The sequence below is a fragment of the Brienomyrus brachyistius genome, chromosome 12, assembly GCF_023856365.1.
Source record: "Brienomyrus brachyistius isolate T26 chromosome 12, BBRACH_0.4, whole genome shotgun sequence".
NCBI classification, from domain to species: Eukaryota; Metazoa; Chordata; class Actinopteri; order Osteoglossiformes; family Mormyridae; genus Brienomyrus; species Brienomyrus brachyistius.
In genome coordinates this window covers 4,283,494-4,310,221 of record NC_064544.1, presented here as the reverse complement: position 1 = coordinate 4,310,221, position 26,728 = coordinate 4,283,494, and the positions used below count along the sequence as shown (strand labels likewise).

Below are 26,728 nucleotides of genomic sequence, written 5' to 3'. Positions count from 1 at the left end.
CCAGCGAATAATTACATGATTATGATCATTTTAAAAGTATTTATCTTATTAGTGCTAGTAGAATTATGGATAATTCCAGAAATGTGGTAACATAACTTAGTATTAGCGTTCCAGGATATGTACAGTATATGGGCTGTTTACAGTAGGTAGGTGTGCGTGTGCGCGTGCGTGCGTCAGTGGTTCTGCAGACTCCCGCCTCCTCGCTCCTTCGCGCGCCGCCGTCGCCGCTAGGTGGCGCCGCGCCCCGCCTTTTCTCCCCGGCGGCGAGCAGAAAGCGCGCTGCCTGCACACGGGCATCTTTGTGTTGAAACTGAAAACCTCACGGCGACCCGATTCATGCGTTGAAAACGGCGTGTCCGTGAGGTAAAACACCGGCAACCAGGGTTTTATTCCGCCCGGCGTGGGAGCTGAAGGGTCCGACGTGCGGCGGCGCCCCCCTAACGCGAAGCTTTTAGAAGTGAAAAGGTTTCCGAAGCCCGGCGGGGAGATCGGCGCAGTTCGCCGGACAGCAGGCGCCTCGGACTCCGGCGGACCCCGGTGGACACGGAGCCCGGGTCGGTGATGGCTGACTTACCGGCGCGTTTATAAACTGCACTTAAACCTCTGATAAATTGATAGTAATGTTAAAAATAATATTTTTATTTTAGAAGTAGTAGTTATAGTAGTCGTGATATTTATATCCTTGCAGCCTTGTTTCGCGAGTGTATGTTACTGAAATATCATTATTGTTGTAACTATTTTTATTTTAAGTGTAGAATTTTTCGCTGCTAGACTCGAATGAGGCCTAACGCGTAGGCCGTACGTTTTGGCTTCAACGGTTTAACGCCGTTTCGTTTCAGTCTGTGCATTATTCCTTTTTATTATCTTTTGCCGCTGCAGATCACTTTTAGAGGTAAACAGTTGCGCTCTGTTTGCATGTATGTTTTTCTTTTTTCACTTTTTTTTAAGCCTCGTGCAGCTTTTGGAAACATCCGTGGAAGCCGGCGCTTTCTCGTCATGGTCGCTGAGTGAAAGAAATACGGAGCTTGCTAAACCAGCCTGGCTCCCTTGCCTTTATTTCTTGCAATTTTCTAAACCTCTTTGACCAAAACCTTTAACCGGAGTCAGATTTCTGGTGTTATTTTTGTAAGAAGCATATAAATGTGTGTGTTTTATTGGAAAAGGGAAAGCGCGGCTGGTTCACTGTGCTGTAATTCCTCTTTTCGACCCATAGAGGCCAGTAGAGGGCTGTTCGGACGCTGCTCTGACCAGGATGGAGTTCCAACCACAGCAGAGATCCGCCGACGGCAGGATCACCTATCCCCCCGGGGTGAAGGAAATCACGGACAAGATCAGCAACGATGAAGTGGTCAAGAGGTTAAAGGTAAGTTAGCAGTGGCCAGTGGGTTTTATTTGCTTTTTATTCTATCTTGGCTAAGCCGTCGCATCACCGAAGTCAGTGTGCGAGCGCAGGACAAAGTTTTGATGTCATTTGGATTTGGTTCCCTGCAGTGTCTCTGTGATGCTATGATCTGACAGATTTTTGAGACATTGACCAATTTGAGTTCTTGGACTGAATATGTTTGGTCTTGTATGGAGTTTCTCTTGTTTGCAGTGTACACTGAGGGAATTAGTCTACGGCCAACCAGGAACCAGACATTGTATTTTTTTTGCATTGGCACATAGTTTCCACCATGGTTTCCCTGAAGCTAGTATTACCTCCAGCGAGATGCTATAGAGGACAGTGGCAATGCATTATCTGTTTAGGTCTCTTCTGGCTCTGTGTAGGCTCAGAGGGCATTGTAGGTGTCGTGTGATGTTTACCAGTCTTGATACTTACTTAGTCTTGATAAAGAATTTTTGATCCATTTGGCACTGGTTGGCCGGGATGTATGGCTGGGCCTTGCCAGAAACAGTGTCTGCTTAAGAAGCGCTTGTGGGAGTTTTACGTGCGCAACAATGTTCTGAGGGCCAAAAGAAAAATGACTGGTTCCGAGAGAGAACCAATCACATTGTAGAGGAGGTGGGACCAAGATATCTGATTGGTTGCTCCCACTTCCTCTAGTTGCTTGGATCCACCTCTACAATCTGATTGGTTATCTCTCTGAACCAATCATTTTTCCTTCTGCCCTCAGAACATTGTGTAAGTAAAATTCCCATGAGTTAAGAAGCCATATGAGTTTGCCGTGTATGGTGGTTTGCTCTCGTAGAGGATAAAGGCAGCAACATTGGTGGCGGTGACATTTCTGTCTAATAGACCTTGTTTATTATTTTGGAATAATGTTTTTGATGTACGGATTTAAATTTGCAGCAGTCCACTTGTTGGAGCTGAATTTTAGTTAGGTTACCTGGTAGCAGTGTTTGTTTTTGCAGGTGTCCAACCCATTATGACCAATGATTCAGCGTGTGTTGTGTCATGGCAGCTGGTTCAAGGTGTGGTTTTATGTTCAGAGCTGAAAACAACACATTTTATAACACCCCCCCCCCCATCTTTGTTATTCCTATTTGTTTGAAGTGTTTCCGTTTTCAAACACTTACTTGGAAAAAAGAATCTTTTCCCAAATAGTCTAATTGTATAACTCTTGGATATGTTACACTAACCATACCATGGTTCCCTCCCTCTAATACATTTTTCAAATAGTGTTCTTACGTGCACAATCAGTTTGTCAACACCAATCCAAGGGACGCTTCAGCTGTCCTGCAATGACATTACCGCTGGGTTATCAAAACATGGTACTGGTTATTAATGATGTCTTGGCCTGTGATTGGTAAAGAAGAACTTGCTTATCAAGGGACTCGTGAGTCGTTGTAACATTGAGTCCAAATCAGATAATTGACAGGCTGAAGTTCTCACCATCTGAAGGTTCGTGCTGCACCCTTCTCTTCAGTGGGGAAAACCGTATCCACTGTCTTTAACGCTGTAATATGTCCCTGAAACACCCAGTTGTGTGTAAGAGACCTGATTGTACTAATTATTTGCGGGGGGGCATCTAAAGGGCCAAGTGAGGCGAAGCAATCCTCATGGAATCTCCACCCAACTTAGCGTCTAGTTCCTGTAGAAGTTTATGGCAGTAGCACCAGCCTGGCTGGCTCCGGAGCACTTGAATTTATACCCTGCAGTGATATCTAGCGTCAGTCTCTGGATGGCTAATCTATGGGAGTCACAGTATGGGGAATTCACTGTGTACAAAAATGGAGGCACCAGTGAGGATTTGTAGCTTTTAATACTGTTTTTCTGTAGTGGTATCAAATAAGAGTGAGGCTGAATTGGCACAAAATAGGGTTGGGGTTAGTATGTATTTAGTAGTGTGTTTGTTTTTTCAGGGCGGTCAGGGATTTGAACTGGCTATTGACTGTGGCTGTGGAGTTATGTTATAGAAACAGGCAGTGACAGGGCTAACCTAGGTTAAATGATTAGTTGCATTGAGTAATCTCAGTAGATAGAACTTAATACACAACCATAATACAAGAAAATGCAGAAACGTGAGCTATATTTAGAAGTATCAGCTGCATTTAAAATAATCCCAAGGAGCAGGCAAATTAGGTTAACTTGGCTGAAGTGTATTGCATTTTTAATTCACAAATGTTCATTATTGAGCTGTGGAATATTAAACTATGGACTGCAAACCTATGACACGATTTCAGGCTGATGCATGGTCTCGCTGGAGAAAGTATTTCATTTTTCCACTGTTTGAGATTTCTCTATTCCGAAGGGTTTTTCAATACAGTTCTAATGAATTTTGTGAATGTTTAGATTTGTGGTACTTTTTTCATTGCTGTGGGGAAATTTAGTTTTGCTTCTTTCTTGCTGTCTGTAAGAAATGCTTGGGGTTGAAGCAGAGACTGTTAGGGGTAAAAGCGTAGGAATCAGCCCGTGACCCTGAAGCATTTGGGGTTATAGACTTTGCTCAGGGCTCCAGCAGTGATGTGGTTACTCTGATGCTCAAGGGATTCAAACCCAAGACCTCTGGACATGGGCACAGACCCCCTACGCCAAAGAGCTGCACGCTGTCTCTTAAGGGTGCCTAGAATGTGCTTTTAATTACATTGAAGGCACTTCCTGGTATAGATTTCTGACTCTCTTTAGATGGTCTGGGAACGATATCTTTTTTTGTGGCTCTGCTGTGGTATTACAGAACCAACTTTATATAATCCTGCCACCGTATTTGTAGTTTCGCTGGTAATATTGACATAAATGCTGCAGTACATGGATGTGCGAACATTTAAAAGTAGATCACATGGAGAGTTTTACTGGTAATTTTTTTTCTTGTCATCTAGTGCAAGCTTTGTGTCTTTAATTGGATATCGATTTTAAAATAGGATGGTTGCATTTACGCTGTTCCCAGGGATAGAGAGAAGTTAAGTGCCATTCCCTTATCTTTGAATTTTGTCTGGTACTGGTTAGCCACTGGAGTCTAAAACATGCTCTGTTTGACATGTAGCGATATCATGTTTTAAACCTTGGATCAGACATGCTGTATAATATCCTGAATCACAGCCTTTGGGAGTCGGCAATCGCATTGTTTCAAATCGGAATTTCGATTTGAAATCGATAAGTCCCTCAACCCTAGCTCTGTCTGAAATTCCTGGCCAAAGCTCCTTAAATACCATGGGAAGACTAACTTGCAGAATCTGGTTTGTGCACAATCTTGGATGATGTTGTTTCAAATGAGTTAGCATGTGTTTCTAGCAGCACATCAGAGGTCAATTACTCTCGCTCTCTAGTCTTGGTGTAATTTATTGGGAAACCAGAATGTTCCAAAACTACTGATTTAAGTGATGTGGGAGATCTTTGAGATCTTCAGCACTAGCTGTAACCAGCTTACTGCCACAATTGGCAAGATTTTCCGTGTTGAATATCTACTTCTGAATTTAGTTTTCACCTGTGCCAAGAAATGTATTCATTTGTTTCATTGTGCTTTCTAAACCGAAAGTCATGTAACGGAAAGGCACAGGACTGATACATGTGCTGTCGCAGCTCTCATTTTTACGTTAAATGTAGAGCTGAACTGCTCTTAAGCAGCGGTCTGGGGGGGTATCTCTCAGGTTGGGAGATTCCCACATGGTTTCATTCTTTGAATGAATGTGAAAGACATTTCATGGCCTTGCGTTCTTGATCCATCGCTGTGTTGGACTGACTGCTTGTCTTTGAGTGACGATATATGAAAGCTTCTTTGCCAAATGCAATATGCGATTAACAGGCACCGTTGGCAGATTTTATTATTTTAAATATTAATTCTCAGCAGCATTTCTAGGGAAGGTGTGTAGGAATGTGTTAATATCAGTGTGTCTCAGCTGCTTTTTCTGGTTGGGGGGTGTAAGGAGTGGAGGCTGAAGCCTGTCTCAAGCTGTGAAGGGCATTAGGCAGGGGTATACATTGGACAGGATCCATCGCTGGGCACGTGCGTGCATACGCACATGTGCACACGCTCACACATATGCAAGCGTGTGAATTCTGGCTTGTGTTTTTGGATACACACAGTCAGACATGTGGAAGGACAGAACGAAAGCTTTTTCAAGCTTGTGCATCTCAGTCCTGCAAAGCAAGCAGAGAACATGCGACCTCCACCCCTGCAGCAGGGGACAGAACCCTGGAAGTGTGTGTCTGTACCACTGCCCACCATGCCGCCTGCTTGCCAGCCTGATGGCTGAATCCTAACTGGCAAGGCCCCTTTCCCCCCTTTGGCCGGACCCCTGGCTGTTAGCATCTTTGTGGTCCAGTGTGTAGAGATTTTTGCTGTCAGTCTTGAATGATGTGTATGTGACTCTGCTATGTATGCTTGGTTATGAGATGCCTTCTTTAAAATTAACATTGCATCATCATGGAGATGACGTGCATGACAAAATAAAATAGTTTTGTTTTTAGTGTACTTTTTAAAGATGTTTTGTAAATACAAATGATCAAAATAATGAGGCTGAACTGAGTAGTTTCCTTTTATGACATGAAACATCTTACTATTGTCACACTTCACTTGGTTTCTCCTCTCATGCAGAACCAAACCCTGCTGTTGTCCAGCTGTAGTCAATTTATAGTCTTTCCTTGTTCTGTCTAATGGCTAATTATTGGATATTTCGCTGAAATTTGTTTTGACGTGACAAGGTCGGTTTTCCTACTTTGAATTCCCTTTAGTGACTGGGGTGACCTAACAGTTAATGCTATTCCTCATGGTCATTATCATTGTATAATGTGAGCAGCACTGATGTGACATTTTGTGGTTTGTTGGTTTCTGACTATAGATACACGATGTATCGTGTAACATATTGGTATTGCCCGAAGACATCTGCTTTTGGCCTGTGTATCAGTCTTGGTATATATTGCCGGCTAATATTTAGACTTGAGTCAATAGTGCCCGATACCAGTTTTAAGCCCGTTGATCAATGCAGCTCTTGGTTTTCTGCATTAAATATTTATTGTGCAAAATACAGTATAAATAGAATCTAGCAGTTGTGTTTTAAGTCTGCTATTGTCTGATAGTGGATCTCACCTTTTGGAAGTAGTTAGGTAGAACTGAAGCATGATTTCTTTGTGAATGTTTAAAGAATGAGAGATTATAGAAGTAGTTGTGTGATTTGGATGAAGATTGTGTGGTCGTTTGGAGTGTTAGATTTACACCCGAGATTCTGAATGGTTGAGTCGGTCCTCTTATAGGTGCTAGATGCACTGGGGTAGATGTGGGTGTGTAGACACACCCTGCTCATTTTTATGGACGTGCACCAAAAGTGAGATTGCCAGTGTGATTTTATTTTGGATCTGATGCGTTTGTTTCTGTCCAAGTTTGTGTTTCGGGGCTGTGGGTGCCTGAAATGTGCTTCTGAGGTATCTATTTGTAGGCTGGGTTTGTTTGCCATGGGCGCCTCGAGAGGAAAATGTGTCAACGAGCAGGGAATGTTTGTGTGTTTGCTAACGGGGAAAATTCATTTCTGTACAGCTTTAAAAAAAAAGGGCCTGGCTCACTTGTTAGGGTCTTAGAATTGTTCTGAGATTTTAGTTGTATATTATTTCATCAAAGTTGTTGATTCAACAAATGTTGGTATGCTAAGTTTCTAACGAAAAATGTCTGCCGGCATTGTTTTGGTGTGTGTGTTGATAGTGGCAGATGGCAATGGAGTATTGCACAGATCTGTTACTGAATGGCTATCGAAAGAACAGTGAGATCTGCAAAGGCAGTCTGGTCTTCTGAGTAGTCTGCCCATCCCCCACTCTGTCTGTTCAATGCCTTGGCCTCTTGCTGTTAACCCCCCCCCCCCCCCCCCCCCCCACCTCCCTTAGCTTCGGCGGATTTGCTGGCTTCTGCTCTGCTGGGCCCTAAAGCCCTGCCTATTACTGCAGGCCTCGTTTTTCCTTCTGAAGTAAGATGACAATTCAGTTTCAATGCTGAACCCGGGGTGGAAAGGAAATATGCAGCTGAATGGCAAATGTAATCGCCCTCCCCCCGCCCCGCCACCATGTAAGATGTGAACAAGCATTAAGTACAGCATCTAGCCTACAGTAAGTAAGTAAAAGCTGAATTTTTTTGTTTGCATTTGAACAGTATTTGGGCGTATAGCTTCATCATTCTCTTCTCTTCTCTTTCATCATTCATTGTAACAGTTTGAAATAATTATACAAAAATGTTATTTCATTTCTATAAACGGAATAAAACATAAGGATTGACATGACTACACAGATACACATTCGGCATGTAAAGCAATACGACAAGTGCTTACTTGCAATATAAAGGTTAAAATACATGGGATTTTCTCAGAACAGCGCAGAGGCACCTAAAATGGGCAAATTAAAAGTATGTATTTGTACTTATTGCAAATTCCCTCATGTATCACTTAATGTGGCGAATGCATGCTTGTCTACCACTTATGTGCATTCTTGCTCATAAATCTCGTATTGTATTCTAAGACAATTACAGATCTGTCAGTTTTTAATTAAGCGCCACCTATATGATTGAAGGACCGATACAAGTGAAATTCATCAATAATATTTTCTAAGTCATGGGGAAAGGCATAAATTAGCTAGATTGATCCACAGAATCCCAAGATCAATCTTGAATTGTCAGAACCAGTATCGTGATTAATGATGAAATCGATATGTTTTGCCACCCTGGTTCTTTACTTAACCCAAATAAAAGAAACGCACAGCACTCCCCTAACCCACCAGTTAACCAAAACCATTGATGAAATAAATCAAAGCAAAATGGTGTCAATGGTACCTACTTTCCCAGCTACTCAAAATGGACACAGTATGTACAAATATATATGGGCTTTTGCAAGAGGGAACCAAAAGCTGATCCAAAAAGGCACTAAACAAAATCAAACCTCAGACATAAACAAAGTTTTTATACGGAATATTTAACAATGAGCACAGCAAATTCAAAGTAATGGCCTTCTGTGCACTGTCTGGACAGACCTTTTAATGAATTAAATGATGAAAGAATCCGCCAATCAGGACAGGGAGGTATGGGATGTCATGGTGGGTGGGACCAGGAACAGACACACCCACCCAACAAGGCAGAACAATTGCTTTTATTAGTGATGCACTAAATTTTGTAACTGTATATAAACTCCATTTTCTGAGTAATATCTTTTGATTTCACACCATCTGCACTGAATTTTCTTTTCCTGTCAAGCGCTTGTGTTACTAACAGACTGGCGTTGTTCTGCAGTACTGCAGCTTTCTGTATTTGGATGGATTTGTTTTTCAGAAACTGTTCATGCTCTTCACTGTCTCCCCTTAAGGTGACAATACTCATTTGTTGACTTGAAATGTTTATTGGTAGGTCCTCCTTGTGAAATTTAATCAAAACAGTGTTGGCAGAATGCATTTCTAGCACCGTTAAAATAATTCCACCCAGCAGAGATTTTTCTAGCTCTTTAGTACGCGGGTGTGCAAAGCGATATGGGTCACCATTTTAAAGGGAATTATCGGCGGTAAATATCGGCTCATTTTTAACAGTCTGCCGATGGCCGATTGTTGCTGTATCGGCCGGTGCCGGTAGTTGGCTTTTCCAGTTGGCGCATCCTCTACTTTTTTTGGGTCCTCTTTAGCAGAATTCTAGTAGCTGTTGGCTGTTGTTGTCAGACACATAGCAGATACTAATTAACTGAAACGCATGCTTCTGCAGAATTAGATGATTCACACCCATAATCGTCACCTACCTGCACAGCAGGGGGGCATGTTACTGTGGTTTAATGCTTAGCTCTGTAAATGTTACTAAGGGAAACGCCACATTTAATTGGTTAGGTTCCTTTATTTCAGACTTTAAAACCAGGACACCTAACGCTAAGAAAGTTGAAGAGACTCCTTTGATCAGCCTGACTTTGTTACAGCTTCTATACATTCCCTAGGAATTGCAGAAACATCTAAGCTCAATTGATGAATGCAGCAAGGCTCTGCTTCGTTGCCAGGCTTGTCACCTACGTATGTGTCTATGTGTCATGCAGAGCAGGCAAAAGGAGAATTTCCCCACAGCGATCAATAAAGTATCATTTCAATTCAAATGCTACACCTGTGTATTGAATTGTCAAATTATTTTTCCTTCCTCTTCACCACAATCTGTGATTTTAAATCTTAATATTGTCCATGTGTGTGGGCTTTAAATTCACTGGGAAATAATTCCCTTTCAGTGAATAGGGCACTGAGCACTAGCTGGTGGCTTTTCCCCCCATAGATGGTGGTGAAGACCTTCATGGACATGGACCAGGACTCTGAAGACGAGAAGCAGCAGTACCTGGCCCTTGCTTTGCATCTCGCCTCGGAGTTCTTCTTGCGAAACCCCAACAAGGACGTGCGGCTGCTGGTGGCCTGTTGCCTGGCGGACATCTTCCGCATCTATGCCCCAGAAGCACCTTACACGTCCCACGACAAGCTCAAGGTGCAGCTTCAGACTCCACCTGTCTTGCAGTAACGTGATACGCCATTGATGTGATGCTGGAACCTGGCGTTCTTTGTTCATGCTGGCATTCTTGCCTTTGGGTGATGAGTTCTTTTTGAATGAATCTGCCATAACCATAATTATGATCTGCTTTTGTTCACAGCACCTTTTCGCTGGGTCTGTGCCTCCTCCGTAGACGTGCCCTGTACCAAATACCTGCTTCTCATGGCATTTTTCTTTTGGTCTCTTCTCATTGCGTCTGTCCTTCCACAGGATATCTTCTTATTCATCACCAGGCAGTTGAAGGGTCTAGAAGACACCAAGAGCCCACAGTTCAACAGATACTTCTACTTGCTGGAGGTATCTCATCCACCGTGGATGGTTAGGTCTGCAGAATATGACTATTAGGGGGTTAATCTGACGTGTAGACTGGCTTTATTTTTGCCTAGAATGAAAATAGTCACCCCTCTGGGTGGTGACACTGGCTGACCCAGCACTATTTCAGTGCCTTGCGAGATCTTTATAAATGTTCCTCTAGGCCAGTCCTTCTCAAATAGTGGGGCGCGCCCCCCCTTGGGGGGCTCGGAGCGATGCCAGGGGGGGCGTGTGTGACCCCGGGGAACATGCTTCTTTTTTTTTGGCGTAGGGAGTAGGGGTTTTTTGCACTGAACAAGAGCACAGAGCAAGAGATATGAAGTGCACTGAACAAACCCTTGAGAAACTATTTAACAGGGATGAATAGAAAGGTGGAGAGAGAGAGATAATGAGAGAAATGTAAGTCTCCCGAAAGCTAAGACGAGGAAATATGACGAAGCGTATGTAGCGCTTGGCTTCACTGTGACGAGGGTGGGAGACGAGGAAAGACCGGTATGTTTACTGTGTCTAAAAATGTTGGCAGCGGACAGCGCGAAGCCCAATAAATTAAGGCGTCACTTAGACATTGCACCCCAATCACGCTGATAAACCCCTTGAGTTTTTTCAGCGAAGATGTGCCGAATATTGCCAACAGTCGTCCCGCTTTGTGAATGCTACTTCAGTACACCAGCGGGCACTGTTAGCATCATATAAGGTGGCGTGCCAAATTGCTCAGTGCAAAAAAACCCACCCCATAGCAGAGGAGCTAATACTACCTGCAGCATTAGACACAGTCTCTGTCATGCTGGATGACGCAAGCGATGCGAAAATAAAAGCTATCCCTCTGTCCAATGACACTGTCGCCAGACTGTTATGCAGAGGTGTACCTATAACAATTTTATAGACAAATGATACTATTTACAGTCGCGGTGGAGAGGCCGAAATGTCTACTTCTTCCTAGTGGGGGCGTAACAGCTCGAGGCTTTCATGGTATCAGTCTATTTCTGTCAATTTCAAATGTATTATAGCCATTATTTTCTCCTCTTGACCATTCTACTCTAAAACGAATTTTGATTTCCTTAGTACTGAAATTTAGGTGATCTGTACCCTGCAGGTATTAATTACCCTGGAGTAGGCTTTGGTGGTATTGTGGTAAAATTGTGTACCACAGTATTGTGGGTATACCACGGTATTTTGAAATGTTAGTGACAAAATTAGCCATGGGGGAGGTAGGGGAGTAGTCCCCCAAGATAAAATTGGTTGCAAAATATACCCCCCCCCCTTTCCACTCAGCAGACTGGGTTGAATTGTGTTGCTTCGGGAACGAACAGCATTTTGACAGTATTGCATGGTGTAATGTCTGGTCGGTATGATGGTGCGGAAAGTTGTATCCCCTCTGGAATTTTGGCTCTTTGTGTGACATGCGAGTTGCACACGCTGACTGGTGCAAATGTTGCAAGGTTATTTTTATAACCACCTCCTCCTTTTTTGCAGAACTTGGCCTGGGTCAAATCCTACAACATCTGTTTTGAGCTAGAGGACTGCAATGAGATCTTCATTCAGCTCTTCAAGACTCTCTTCTCCGTTATCAAGTGAGCTTCTGTTTTTTGTAATCTCTGCCGCAGTAGCTTTTTCCTGCGACCATCCATCCTTTGTTTGTTGGCTGTCTGTCCTGCTTTCACTTGCCCCAGCTTTCCACTTTTCTCTTTGACGCCCGGCTTCCTTTACACTTAAGAAGCTCCGGTAGCATAAGTGGTGAGAACAGGCGTAACCCTGAAATTCAGTGTCATTGATGGATCTTCTTGGGCCTCAGTACCAGCCACAATCAGAAGGTGCACATGCACATGCTGGACCTGATGAGCTCCATCATCACCGAGGGCGACGGAGTTACCCAGGAGCTACTCGACACCATCCTCATCAACCTTATCCCCGCACACAAGGTATCATCCACCATCTTCTCCGTCTCACAAGGGAATAATTTTTGGTCGTTTGGGTGGACTTGGCTGTCACCTTCAGACCAAGTAAATGTAGCTGTTTGTTTTAAATGACAAACGTTCTTTTCACAGAACTTGAATAAGCAAGCATATGACCTTGCAAAAATTCTGCTCAAAAGGACAGTTCAGACCATCGAGACCTGTATTGCTAATGTGAGTTGCCGATTCGTCCACCCAGTGCCCAAAATTAATCTGTAGTCTTTGGTTCAAGGTCTTACTTTTGCATCTGTGCCCTTCAGTTCTTCAACCAGGTGCTGGTGCTCGGCAAGTCTTCGGTGAGCGACTTATCCGAGCACGTGTTTGACCTCATCCAGGAGCTCTTCGCCATCGACCCCCACCTTCTGGTGTCTGTCATGCCCCAGCTGGAGTTCAAGCTGAAGGTGACTCTCTCCTGTCATTTCCAGCTAAACTTTCTTCTTACCTCCTACGTCAGTCTGTTTAGATGCTTTTCTGTGTGGCTAATTGTTTGTCGGGCTTGACGCTCAGAGCAACGATGGCGAGGAGCGTCTGGCGGTGGTCCGTCTTCTGGCCAAGCTTTTCGGGGCCAAGGACTCGGAACTGGCCTCTCACAACCGGCCCCTATGGCAGTGCTTCCTGGGCAGGTATGGCTTCCCCTTTGTCTGGCAGGGCCGCTCCCTTCCTGGTTACTGTGGAGGTGATTCGACAGTTTATTGGGTGGGTCCCCAAAAGCTGCCTGAAAGATCCATTCAAGTCAAGTCTAGCTGGCTTTGTCGTACCATGCACATATAGGTGCCATGAAATAACAGTCCCTCAGGACCATGGTGACGCATACAGACAGCAAGTGGCAAGGGGAGGGTTTTTACAGGACTTTAAGTGCCAAGCACAGGATGGTATGTAATGCGGGCAGGACACACGAGTTTATGTACATATTGCAATGCGTATGTAAATGATACTGCAGCAACATGACAGGGTGGGATAAAAATGATGAATGACTAACAGTAAATAGGTTAGTGACTCGTGGTTTGTGCTGGTCATGTTTGTTTACTGGGGTTTGTAAGTGTCTGGGTTGGTGGTCGATTTTTGTCTCGCCTCACAGATTTAATGACATCCACGTGCCAGTGAGACTGGAGTGCGTGAAGTTTGCCAGCCATTGTCTGATGAACCATCCCGACTTGGCCAAAGATCTGACAGGTGTGTGGGATATTACCCTGTCCAAAGATGGCTTCTGCATTGGTAACGCAGCTGGTTTCTATATCCGCAGCCGAACTTTCATGTGTCGAGTCCAAATTATCAAGGGCTCTGCAGCCAGATTACAGCTAATAGCCAATAACAGACTTAGGGGTGACCATGTGGCTTCACACGTTTGTTCATTTTCACATATCACGGCAGACTTCCTGAAGGTACGGTCACATGACCCCGAGGAGGCCATACGCCACGATGTCATCGTCACCATCATCAATGCAGGGAAGAAGGACTTGATCCTGGTGAACGACCAGCTTCTGGGGTTTGTTCGGGAGAGGACACTGGATAAGCGGGTATGAGTCACACGAGTAGTTCTGTCAGACATGTTCCTACAAGTGCACTATTCTGCAGTTGCGTACATAGAACAGGTCATGGGATCGTCTGGGTAACGGTGGGATTTTTGTGCGCCTGGGTGTCCCGACAGTGGAGGGTGCGGAAGGAGGCTATGATGGGCCTGGCACAGCTTTATAAGAAGTACTGTTTGCACCATGAGGCTGGAAAGGAGTCTGCTCAGAAGATCAGCTGGATCAAGGACAAGCTCCTGCACATCTACTATCAGAACAGCATCGACGACAAGTACGGGCGTCCCCGCTCAGCCTCTGCACGTGCAATCCAACGCGTTGGTTTCATTGACATCATGAAATTCATCACACTAGATTCACTGGCTCCCCCCCCCCCCCCCCCCCCCGTGTGTCTTCGCCTTTAGGCTGTTAGTGGAGAAGATCTTTGCTCAGTTCATGGTGCCTCACAACCTGGAGACCGAGGAGAAGATGAAGTGTTTGTACTACCTGTACGCCTGTCTCGACCCCAACGCTGTTAAGTGAGTGTAAACCTCTTGATATCAGGAGGAGATCTTAATCTGATTACCCCTTTGTGAAATGAAATGACGCTTCGGAATTCTATTCGATTTTGATTATCCTGTGTTCTCGCCTTTTGGGGGACACACACACACACGCGCATTGACGTACATTTCCTCTCTGTAGCTTAGTAAGGATATTGTCGTTATTGTGTCCTGTTACGTTGACTCTGGCTATTTACGATATGACAGTGTTATCCAGCAAACCTCCATTTGTTTGCGGTGTTATTAATAGGAGTGACTCAGCAAACAGTCTCAGGGTGTAATAAACAGCGTTATGTAATATTACAAACATGGCAATGTGCAAAGTGGGTGGTTGCGGGGTGTGTGTGTGTGTGTTTTTGTGTGTGTGTGTGTTTTTGTGTGTGCCACAACATGCGCGTGTGCGTGAGCCAGTGCTTAACAGCCATGGCGGTTGTGAGACGCTGTCGGTTTGGCCCTCAGGGCTCTGAACGAGATGTGGAAATGCCAGAACATGCTGAGGAGTCACGTCCGGGAGCTGCTGGACCTGCACAAGCAGCCCACGGTGAGCCCCCCCCCCCCACCCCACCTCCACGCATGTGCCGTGTGGTGACCCGAGTATCTCAGTCATCCTTCGTGTGACGTGACAAACATGAGCCTTATTACTGTTCTGCTCCCACCTGTCAGACCGAGACCAACACTGCCGCCATGTTCGGGAAGCTGATCACCATAGCCAGTAAGTATGCTTTCAGCGCGCTGGTGTGGGAGTCCGGTCTGGTTTTGGGGTTTTGGAAATCGGGCATGTTTATAACTGGTTGGGGTGAAATGTCTTGTCTGCCTCTTCGGTGTGTCTGTTTTTATTTATATATGAACATATAATGCATCTAAGGCCTGGTTCATACCCCTTGTGGATGTGGGCAGGCCACAGCACGCCATAGTGCCGTTCACGGTCTCTACTTCTTGCATCAACATACCAGACACAGTGTACTTCCCTGCCAGGCCTGGGATGGGGCTGTTGAGCAGTGCTGTTCGTTCGTGAAGTTCTCTCTTATATTAAAATATAGCATTGCAGTTACAGATGTGTGTTTTTTTTTTTTTTTTAAGATTGCAGCTATCTGGGAGTCCTGTAGCGAAAAATCATATAAATGCCGGTATTTCCGGACTTCTTTCCAACTTCTCTTTGTATCTGGTAGCTGTGTTTATTTTCTGTCTGATTAGAGAGGGTAGAAAAGGTGCAATCTTTAGTCCGTGCTTTCTGCTGCTGCTGACCAATGATCAATCGAGGTGTGTTTGCCTTTCGATTTTTGAGTGATCCCCGTGCCCGACCTCGGTGGTGATAAATTCTGTCAATGCCGGCACATGTGCGGTGACCCGTCTGCAGACCTCATGGTCTCGCCCCCCCGAGGCACCTGACTTCACTGCGTCAGACCGTGACCCGGAGGCTCCTCTTTTCACGACAGAGAACCTGCCGGACCCCGGCAAGGCCCAGGACTTCTTGAAGAAGTTCAACCAAGTACTGGGAGAGGACGAGAAGCTGCGCTCCCAGCTGGAGCTGCTCATCAGCCCAACGTGCTCCTGCAAGCAGGCGGAGATCTGTGTGGTGAGTGCCTCTGTCTGTCAGCGGCGAGCACCTCTGCCTCACTGCCTCTGTCTGTCAGCGGCGAGCGCCTCTGCCTCATGCCTGGGGTGCATGTGTCACTGTCCCCTACAGAGGGAGATCTCCCGCAAGCTGACGTTCCCCAAACAGCCCACCAACCCCTTCCTGGAGATGGTGAAGTTCCTGCTGGAGCGTATCGCCCCTGTGCACATAGACTCGGAGGCCATCAGGTACCAGCCTCGGTCTGCAGGCCGCCACATGCTGCCGATGAGCTTCACCAGATAATGGGCCACGCTGGTGGGATATGAAGTCGCCATATCGAGTCCAAAATCCACTGCTTTAGAATGCTAGGGCATTTTGCTGCGACCCCTAGTGTCAGTGTCACGTAACTGCAGGCCTCTTTCCTTTCGAGAAATGTGACCGGTTTCTTGAAGCGTCTACATGTTTTCCCTTGTTCAGTATGATCTGCTGCTGTGCTGCTCTTTAATAATGTGCTACCATAAATGATTTATGAATTTTTGTCGCAAACATTTGATGCATGCCTCAGAGCAGGACAACTCAAGTGGTGGTTTTCATAGGCCAAGCCCTGCTGATATTCTGAGAAGCACATTGCTGCAGCCAGGAACTGAGTGGGGGGCAGTGTGGGAGGGGTTTGTAGGAGGAGCCTGTTATCTGATACCCTAAGCCTCGTTATAACCCCCCTACCCCTTGTGATAAATCCCTCCTACTTGACACTGCCCCTCCCATTCGGCTCCCCTATATACCGTCGGCCCTCGTTTATCGCGGTTAATCCGTTCCAGACTCTACCGTGATAAGTGAAGTAGGGTTCTTTATTTATAAATCGGATATTTAGAAAAAAATATAAAACCTGTTTATGGCCTCCTAAATATGGCTTAAACATTATTAGAGCCCTCTAGACATGAAATAACACCCTTTAGTCACCATTACCGTTATGATTGTTGGACACGGAAGCAGGAGCGGGGAGATGAGGAATCAGGATCGCAGGGTTTATTTGGAATCAGTCCAAATGCAAGAAACAGGAACATGTAACATCAAAACGTCAATGACAGACCTGGGGCTACAGACTCTGACGTGGACTTTAAATACACTGGACAAATCAAACTGACAAAAAACAGCTGGTCACAATCAGGGCTGCACATGTGGTTAATAAGGGGGCGTGGCTAATAAGGAGGCGTGGCCCACAGGAGGATCGTACAGGCAGGTCATGACAATTACTCATAATATTAGACAAGATAAAAGAATATAAGACACATTACCAGTGGTTCTCAAACTTGGTCCTCAGGCCCCACTGCCCTGCTTGTTTTCCTGCTATCCCTGCCCCAGACACAAGTCACAGCTGTCTTTCAGCTTCTGATTGGCTGAACACACCTGATCCAGGTAATCAGCAGTGTGTGGGGCAGGGACAGCTGGAAAACAAGCAGGGCAGTGGGTCCCGAGGACCGAGTTTGAGAACCACTGTATTAGTTATTACAAATGTCTTATTGTACATTTTAATTACGAAGAGCAAAGACGCTTCCAATGTATAGCAATGTATCATTTACATTGTTTTGATCAACTTTTTAATGAATATACAAAGAACCACGATAGTGAAGCCGAGAAAGTCGAAGCGCGAAGTGGCGAGGGAGGACTGTACTTGGATTTTCCAGCTTTCCTTTACCTGTGAGCCAGGTGTGAAGCCAATCAAAATCAGTAATCAAACTAACAGGCTGGGGGAACTGAAAACATGGCATGGATATCGAATCGAGGGTCAGATTTGAAGAGTCCTACATTATAGTAATAAGTTTGCCTGTCACTGTTTTACAGATATGGTGTTTTTGTTTGTAAGATTTCACAGCCTGACCCCAAAGCCCCCCCCCCCCTCTTTCCCTCTCTCCACCAGTGCCCTGGTGAAACTCCTGAACAAATCAATCGAGGGCACAGCGGACGACGACGATGAGGGCGTGACTCCCGACACGGCCATCCGATCTGGCCTGGAGTTGCTGAAGGTCAGCATGTTTCCCACAATCCCCTGTGGCGCAGCCATCCGCCCGCCATCGTTTTGTTAGGGATTCTGTTTTGATTCTGTGGGGCTGCGCTTCACGCTCTCCGTGTTTGTCTGTTAGGATTATGTATCAGGTTCTGTTATCCCGAGTGACTCGCGTAGGAGGAGGCTCCCCTCAGGAGGCGCTGGGCCCGCCTCCCCACCCGCAGGGCACCTCCTGGGACTTGGGCACACATCCAGCCTTATCTGCCGTGCCAGCTGCCGGCCCAGATGTTTTTCCATAATGAGGGCGAAAATGGATTCTTTTGTAGATAATTTGAAATGGGGCCGTAATGGCAGAGCCCTGGTGCAGTGTGTACACTGACGCTGGCCGGCTCCTGTCCTCCCAGGTGCTCTCCTTCACCCACCCCACCTCCTTCCACTCCTCGGAGACCTACGAGTCGCTGCTGCAGTGCCTGAAACTGGAGGACGACAAGGTGGCCGAGGCAGCTATCCAGATCTTCAGGAACACGGGACAGAAGATCGAGGCCGAGCTGCCCAACATACGATCGTAAGGCCTCGTTTCCCGCTCCCCCCCCGAACCCCCCCCCCCCCCCCCCACCGTCCGCCGCTTCAGTGGGGTTTGACGTTTGGGCTGCTGCTGTTCGCCCGACCGCTAGGACCCTGATCCCCATCCTGCACCATAAGGCCAAGAGGGGCACCCCCCACCAGGCCAAGCATGCCGTCCACTGCATCCACGCCATCTTCCACAACAAGGAGGTGCAGCTGGCGCAGATCTTTGAGGTGAGCCGCCGTACCATGACCATACCTGCCTGTCTTGGGTAGAGAGCCAGCAGCAAACCTAGCTCACCCCCCCCCCCCCCCCTCCAAAACAGCCTTTGTCCCGGGGCCTCAATGCCAACGTCCCCGAGCAGCTCATCACGCCCCTGGTGTCACTCGGCCACATCGCCATGTTGGCACCGGACCAGTTTGCTTCGCCCATGAAGTCCATCGTGGCCAATTTCATCGTCAAGGACCTGCTGATGAACGACAGGGTGAGGGCCCGTCTCCGTGGCCCCCGAGGGCCGCCACGCGCCAGCTCGTCTCCTCCGTGTGAGTCAGCGCTTGGCCCGGCGGTTCGGCCGTTCCCAGCGAGACGCCAACTGCTGTTAGAGAGAGATTTACAGACCAGTGGGCTGGCTGCATGGTGCAATAAAGTAAAGGATTATGCTTCCAGGTTGTTTTGGCCAGCCTTACTCCCATAATGCCTCTGCTGTTTTGGCACAGCGGTCCCTGTTATATAGACCAGTGGGCTGGAGACAGTTCCCCCCGCGGTGTTGGCATGCTTACTCGCTCGCCTCCGGGGGCAGTGTCAGTTCCATCGTCGTCCTCCACCCCTGTGAGCTGCTCTCCTGTGGGCCGTGAGAAGGCCCGGCCATATGCCACAGAATGCTCAGCGTGATTACGGGCTCAGTGCCACCAGTCTCCACCAGGGCGGCAGTCTCTGTACTCATCGCACGAAGCGGTGATCGTGCTCGTCGGCCGTCGGCGGCTCTGCGTTTAAGTGACTCTTGAGCTAAGGAGTAAATTGGATGAAATTTGCTGCTTTGGATTTTGTGATGCTGGTCTAGCTCTGCTCACGTGTCACGTAGCAGATGAATGGTCTTGACGTAGCTGGCTAATTCTGTGCAATTTACAGAACCCAAAGGGTTCAAATATTCCATGTCACGCATTAACAAGCCCCCCCTCCCCATTTAGCTCCTCTGTGCCTCCGCTGGAGTGTTTCTAAGTGTCTCTCTCTCGAAGCAGTCGATGGGCAACAAGAACGGCAAGCTGTGGGCTTCTGACGAGGAGGTGTCCCCGGAGGTGCTAGCCAAGGTAATGCCCTGCTGCCGTCTCCGCTCAGCCCTCAGGGGATCAGAGGGTGCTACCCGTGGTCTTCAGGTGTGAATGAAAGACACCCTTCTAAATACGCTGCTTCTTTTAACTTATATTTTCGTTGGCATCTGTAAGGGTTGTGTTTTGGGACTGCTGCTTAATTTTACATGAGGTATTTAAGCTTTTCCCTTCGGAAATGCCTCGCCCACTCGCGCTCAGTGGTCTGTACCGTCCGCAGTACGCTCTAGCGAAGCTGTTGTGTAACTGTCTCCAGGTCCAGGCTGTTAAGCTGCTGGTACGCTGGTTACTGGGGATGAAGAACAACCAGTCGAAATCGGCCAACTCCACACTGCGCCTCCTGTCGGCTATGCTGGTGAGCGAGGGCGACCTGACGGAGCAGAAGAAGATCAGGTACCCGTCTGGCCGCCTCGCCGTCTGTCTCCTGGGCAACAGGACAGCCTCGCCGAGATCGTAAGAGTCCTGGGAAACCTTGTTCCTGATCCCTCACGTTCCTGTCCATGTGCTTCCATAGCAAGTCAGACATGTCCCGCCTGCGCCTGGCTGCAGGGGGCGCCATTCTCAAGCTGGCGCAGGAGCCCTGTTACCATGACATTATCACGCCGGAGCAGTTCCAGCTGTGCGCCCTCGTCATCAACGTGAGTACCCCCCCCCAGGGCGTGGTCTGCCCCTGTCGACACTGGGCCAAGCTCGCGCTGTGAGCTTCTTTCAGGCTGGGGTAGCTCTCCCAACATTTTGAGGTTACTGCCCCCTACAGGACGAGTGCTACCAGGTGCGGCAGATCTTCGCCCAGAAGCTGCATATGGCTCTAGCTAAGATTCTCCTGCCCCTGGAGTACCTGGCCGTGTTCTCGCTGTGCGCCAAGGACCCAGTGAAGGAGCGGCGTGCCCACGCACGTCAGTGCCTGCTGAAGAACATCAGCGTGCGCCGCGAGTACGTCAAGCAGAACCCCATGGCCCACGGTCAGTGCCCCTTTGACCTTTCGTGTCCAGTCCGTATCGGTTTAGGCTACTCCATGGTTCCATGCCTATAACCGGAAGTGTGGATAAAGAACGTATCGCAAGCCGGTCGGGCTGCTGAGGCAGTTTGCAGAGCTAATGGGTCGTGTGCTAGTGACAATCCCCCACCCCCCCCAACAGAAAAGCTGCTCTCGCTGCTGCCCGAGTATGTGCTTCCCTACATGATCCACCTGCTGGCCCACGACCCAGACTTCGCCAAGCCACAGGACTGCGACCAGCTCCGCGACATCAAAGAGTGAGTAAGGGGGGGCTCATTTTCCGGAATCTTCTGCGTGTTGACGGTTTCATTCGGTATCTCCCAACCGCCCACAGGGATGTAATGTCGAAGCTCTCCGTACCCACACCCCCACGCTCATCATTTTGTCATGTCTACCGCCCCCACAGGTGCCTGTGGTTCATGCTGGAGGTGTTGATGACCAAGAACGAGAACAACAGTCACGCTTTCCTCCGCAAGATGGTGGAGAACATCAAGCAAACAAAAGACGCCCAGGCGCCTGAAGACCCCAAAGTCAACGAGGTGCCCCGTGTTCCCTTTTGCTCTGAGGCGTCATGTGACTCGCGTGGGCGTGCTCCCCCTAACTGCTGACGTGGCCATTACCGCCTGTGCCCCCGTACAGAAGCTGTATACGGTGTGCGACGTCGCGCTCCTCGTCATCGCCAACAAGAGCACCGCCTGCCACCTGGAGTCTCCGAAGGACCCCCTACTGCCCTCGAAATTCTTTACTCCCCCGGACAAGGTGCTTTCTTGAGATTGTGTTCTAGATCAGCAGATTAACGTGAAGCAAATCAGCCTGAGCAGGGTGTGCAGTAGTTAGCTGTGTTGTCTTGCATGTAGGTATGAAGGGTTTGGTTCATTTAAGGCTACATTTCCTTGACTGTCTCTGCTCTTGATATTCCTTTTATTATGTTTATTATGTTTTCCTTTGCACCATTAGACTAATTATGGCTGCTTGATAAAGGAAAATCTCTCCTCCAATGCAGTCTGATCAGGGCGTTCCAGGGACTGAGCAAGGAGGAGTGGGTTTGCGGGTGTCCAGGATCAAAACTAGGACCTAATGATCCCTTTGGCGTAGCCGTCAGCAAGGTGTTTGTCTGCAGAGAGAGTGTTGACCTCGTCCAGAGGTTCACTTTCCTCGGTTGCACCGTGTCTCTGGTGAAGCCAGCAGACTGATTAGGAGAGCATGGGAGGGTCATGAGGTCGCTGGAAAGGGGTGTGTGGCTCCCGATGTCTTTGTCAGAGGACGAAGGTCCATGTCTTCAGAGTCCCGGTGCTCCTTGTCTTGCTGCATGGCTGCGAGATGCTGTCCTGTGATCTGAGGCAAAGACTGTACTCCATTGGTGATGATGGTTGTACAGAAGCTAATATCCTGTGAACGTTTGAGGAGCCTAAACATGTCAGTAATATTCTGTTCTTTGGTTGTTTAAAATGACCTTGAAGCACTGCTGCTCCATCAGGCTTCGTGCTGGTCTGCTTGTTAAGGCTTAGTCTAGAAGCTCTCTGCATGGCCCCGAGCTCAGCCCTGGTCCATCGGGGCGGGGGACCAATAGGTTAGAGGGTGATTATTGAGAATCTGGCCGATGCATGTCACTGCCACCTTCTGTGGATTGCAGCCGTTCAGTAGCTGTGGAGCTTGTGACACTGACGGCCGTTCTGGGTTTAAATCCCTGTTTTCCAGGACTTCATAAACGACAAGGAGTATGTGTCGTCTGAAGCCCGTACAGCTCTCTTGACGGGAAAGGTAAGGGAGCCGTTTCTTCGCCGTGTGGTTCTGCCTTGAGGGATCTTTCAGGGTCTCTGGCTAGTCCCCCCCCCCCCCCAGAGAGTGGTTCTGGTCACACACAAGCACAGATCGGGTTCCAAGGGTGGTTTCTAAATCTGTCATGGTTTCTAAATCTGTGTTGCAGCCAAAGCCCAGCCCTGTACTGGTTACCGTCAACAAGCCGCTCTCAGTCACCGGGAGGAGGCCGTACACTAAAAGCACGGCTGCAGACAGCGGTGCCGGCGGCATTGGTGGTGGCCTGGAGTCCGGTTCCCCTGCTGGGAACAAGGGGAGGTGAGCTCATGTGTAATGTTGTGGCACTCGAGACCGGTCTTTGTCTCAAACAGGTTTATTTATTTATTTAATTTTTTTACGGTCTTGGTCTCGTCTCAAAATCAACTTAATTTTGATTCAGTTTTGTCTCGGCCTCCAACATGGAGGCCTGCAGGTTTGATTTCAAGGCCAGTCTAGACCACCCATCAGAACGGCTCAGTGTTTATCACAATGGTTTAATATAACTCTGTTAAACCTTAGAATGCGGCAAATGCAAAATGCATTGATTTTCGCACCCATTAATCTCAGGCTCGTAACTTTTGGTTAGGTATAACGCACAGACATGAATCTCTTATCGTTGCAATCGCGAGAACTTACTTCATCTGGTTCTCGAAGTTGCAATGTTGCCCTAAAATATTCCAGAGTGTGCAATGAGGCATCCATCCATTTTCCAAACCGCTTATCCTACTGGATCGCAGGGGGTCTAGAGCCTATCCCGGAAGCAATGGGCACGAGGCAGGGAACAACCCAGGATGGGGGGCCAGCCCATCGCAGGGCACACTCACACACCATGCACTCACACATGCACACCTACGGGCAATTTAGTAACTCCAATTAGCCTCAGCGTGTTTTTGGACTGTGGGGGGAAACCGGAGAACCCGGAGGAAACCCCACGACGACATGGGGAGATCATGCAAACGCCACACAGATGTGACCCAGGCGGAGACTCGAACCCGGGTCCTAGAGGTGTGAGGTAACAGTGCTAACCACTGCACCACCATGCCGCCCTGTAATGAGGCATATATTTAAAAATTTTTCCACAAAAAAGCAACCCCTAATAATCCATAAAACCTCAATATTATTCACACAAGATGGAAAACAAAGCGCATATTTTCGCTTCTGCAATGATCCACATACTACCCTTCATAAAAAGTATATTATATATATATATATATATATATACCATAAAAAGTATATTATAAGCATATAAAGGGAAAAAGATTTACAAAAAAAAATACTGAAATATGGGCTGATGTTCAACTAGAAATAACAAAATGCGGCATTCCATTTATTAGGAAGACGATCACTTGATATTTTCATAATATTCGCTAAAGTTTGAATACGTATGTTTGATGTCGAGCTCCGTCAATACAGCTGAAATACAAGGCGCCCATCGTGTAATTGGACACCTTCCATGTGTAAACAATGACGTGCTACAGCGCCGGTTTGTTCTTTGAGGATAAAATGCCGACTAAGATTCCTTCTCAAATTTCACTTCACCAGTCATAGTGTGTTTAGGCAGAAAAACAGCAGCAATAAACATTCTAAGAAAAACTATCACGTGGATCACAAATGAAACAATGCTTTTCTGGTCTTGTCTCTGACACTCTGGTCTTGATAATGACTTGCTTTTGGTTTAGGTGGTCTTTACTACATCTCACGGCCCGGCTGAGCTCTTTGTCAGTCCTGACGTACATTATAGTATTATGCATTTGAGCGGTTAGTTAGCTTAGTATCTATATACCTACAAGTGCAGTTTAGATTTTTTTCTTTCCTGGACTATTTCAGTCCCAAGCTGCTGTTCTTCCTGGTCACTCACTCTCTGTTCTGTGGCTGCTGTAAGGGACGGGAGCACAGAGAGCTTGGAGACGGTGGCCAGCGAAAACAACGAGAATCCTGGGATCATCCTCTCTGACGGCGGCAGGAAGGTGAGTGGCCGAGGTCCCAGTGGGGATGGCCGCCCATTGGCGGTCCGATGGGTGGGCGGAGCCTGACGTCTCTGCTGGGGCCTCTTCTGCAGGATGTGAACTTGGAAGGCAGCCAGGGTGGCAAGATCGGCTTGACCCCCACGGCCTCACCCACACTGCCCGCAATGCCGAGCAAACCCCGGAGGGGGCGGCCGCCCAAGTCGCTGTCTGGCGGCACGGGCACGCCCCCCGCTGCAGAAAAAGAGGGAGGGGGCACGGGGCGGGGCCGGAAGAGGGCTGCCCCTGCCCAGGACGGCACCGCCACAGTTGAGCCAATCACCATCAAGATACCAAAACAGCAGAAAGACGCAGAGTCCAAGAGGGCGGCTCCTCAGAGGCAGATGGACCTGCAGAGGTAACCGGCGAGCGATAGCGGTGATGTCAGAGCAGCAAGTGTTGGTCTCCATAACGACCCCAGCCGGTTTGCCTCCCGCAGCCACTGCCGCCTACTGGGCAGTGAGGGCGACACAGAGATGGAGTCCAGCTCAGGGAGCTCGAGAGAGAGCAGCTCAGGCAGGAGGGTGCCGGCATTCTGCGGCCAGGTGCACAGGCGCAGCTTCAGCAGCAGGCTAGCAGCTTGATAGGTCCCCAGCATCTGAGGGGGCAGCGTTAGTGGACAGGTCCCATGATGCATCACTCCAGGTGGTTTGAGATTTCCTCCATGTCTCCATGCTGATCATCACAAGCCTCCCGTTCTTCCCCCCCCCCAGGTAAGACGAATGTGCAGGCCGACCCGTAGGAAGTAGCGGATCGCCCCCCTCGTTGCGGGACCCCGTCCGGGGGCCCTGCAGCCATACAGCTGCTGCATCTCTCCCCTCGTGCTTCTGGGCCCTGGATGGGACCACTCAGAATCGACATACACTTCAAACCGCTTGCAAGGCCCCCGCCGACAAGGCAAGGTTCCTCTTCCACGAGAGACCCGAGGAAAGGGTGAGGAGGGAACCCTCCGGGAAGAGTTCAGGCTGAAATAACCATCCCTTCTGTTGTTCATTTTCAGTCAACTAAGTGTTTTTAATGCTCTTTCAGTTTTAACGGTTTACAGGCTGTACATATTTTTTTTTTTTAAATGCCGATTTCATGTTTGGATTTCTTTAAAGTAGATGGTGGCTTTTCCAGCTTTGCTTCTTTTTTTAACTTCTAAATTTCGGATCCCTGGCGTCAATTTAAACGAGATCTGAAGCCAAATATTAACCATTCCCTGTACGATTAGACCGGCGCTGCTGCCGATATTGAGAGGTTTGTCGGAGTGGAAGCACAGCAATAGTTTTGGCACTTTTTTAATAGAAAAAAACTGGGTGGGTTTTTTTTTGTATGTTGGGCTGCATGTTTAACATTTCCTGTTCCCGTCCCTAATATGCAAGGTGAGGTACAGGTCTGAATGTGTGCGCTACCCCTGACCCGCTTACGTCCCCATAAACCGGTCCTTCTGCTTCCTCCTGCACAATGTGACTGCCGAGGATCCCCACAGGTTGTCCTCCCCAGCGTCCCACAGAATTAAGACCTTCACCTACATTTATAACCAGGAGGTGGCTGAACGTCGGTTAAAGGCTGTAGCAGGTTAATGGTTTCCAACTCCAAGGCCTTTTGTTTTTAACTTAGTGCACATTTTACATTTTTGTAATGAATTGAAGTTTGCTAAATGAAATGTACTGTTTTTTTTCCTTTGGGAAATTTCTGCTCAAATTTTTTTAATAAATATTTTAAATATTTTCCAAAAAGGCCTGGAATTTAGATGCCTGCTTAAATAACAGTTCAGAACTGTTTCAAGTGTTTTTAGAGATGGGAAATGCTTTTAAATGTTTCCAACTCTTTTCCTGGGCTCTTTTGGTGGAATACTTACTATTGATTCGATATGATTCCCAGTAACGTTTTCAGAATTAGTGTACTGCTGTTCTGCACATAGTATTTAATTTCATGAAGCTTTGTTTTTTTTAGAAAATAAATTTTTAGACGTCCCTGTGTGCTCCCCCCCTGGTCCATGAGTCGGGCTCTTGCTTTCTGGAGAAAAACTGATCTGTCTACCAGAACATGCTTGCTGTGGCTATTTTCTTACAAAGAAGCTGACGTTGTCCTGTAAGGTGCCACAGGATTTTCAGTGTAACTGCATAGAATTTCTGGGCTTCAGCTGTCGGAAATATTATGCAATAAAATGGATACTTAGCTCCGCTTCCTAATAGGGATGAATATTCACACATCCTGTCTTGCTCTCTGTGAGACAGAGGCACATGTACAGGTGAGAGC

The 26,728-nt window shown here is 47.6% G+C and overlaps 1 protein-coding gene across 3 annotated transcripts; it reads left to right on the top strand.

The window, feature by feature from the left end:
- The first annotated feature begins 232 nt into the window (after positions 1–232).
- LOC125704479 (sister chromatid cohesion protein PDS5 homolog A-like) lies at positions 233–26,647 on the top strand. Of its 3 annotated transcripts, none has more exons than XM_048970058.1 (34): positions 233–554; positions 1,214–1,363; positions 9,642–9,845; positions 10,119–10,205; positions 11,694–11,791; positions 12,013–12,139; positions 12,266–12,346; positions 12,433–12,573; positions 12,680–12,795; positions 13,251–13,345; positions 13,544–13,689; positions 13,821–13,972; positions 14,103–14,216; positions 14,697–14,778; positions 14,901–14,949; positions 15,674–15,813; positions 15,925–16,040; positions 17,711–17,816; positions 18,202–18,362; positions 18,472–18,595; positions 18,688–18,846; positions 19,601–19,669; positions 19,944–20,080; positions 20,202–20,325; positions 20,445–20,649; positions 20,827–20,941; positions 21,091–21,223; positions 21,324–21,443; positions 22,383–22,445; positions 22,612–22,760; positions 24,364–24,448; positions 24,541–24,842; positions 24,924–25,029; positions 25,198–26,647. In XM_048970058.1, the coding sequence occupies exons 2-34, from the start codon at positions 1,253–1,255 to the stop codon at positions 25,231–25,233; spliced, it is 4,053 nt and encodes a 1,350-aa protein (XP_048826015.1). In that variant the 5' UTR covers positions 233–554; positions 1,214–1,252; the 3' UTR covers positions 25,234–26,647. The 3 variants fall into 3 exon arrangements, with proteins under 3 accessions (XP_048826015.1, XP_048826014.1, XP_048826016.1); XM_048970057.1 differs by having other exon boundaries at positions 24,924–25,107; XM_048970059.1 differs by lacking the exon at positions 24,924–25,029 and having other exon boundaries at positions 234–554.
- Positions 26,648–26,728: the final 81 nt, after the last annotated feature.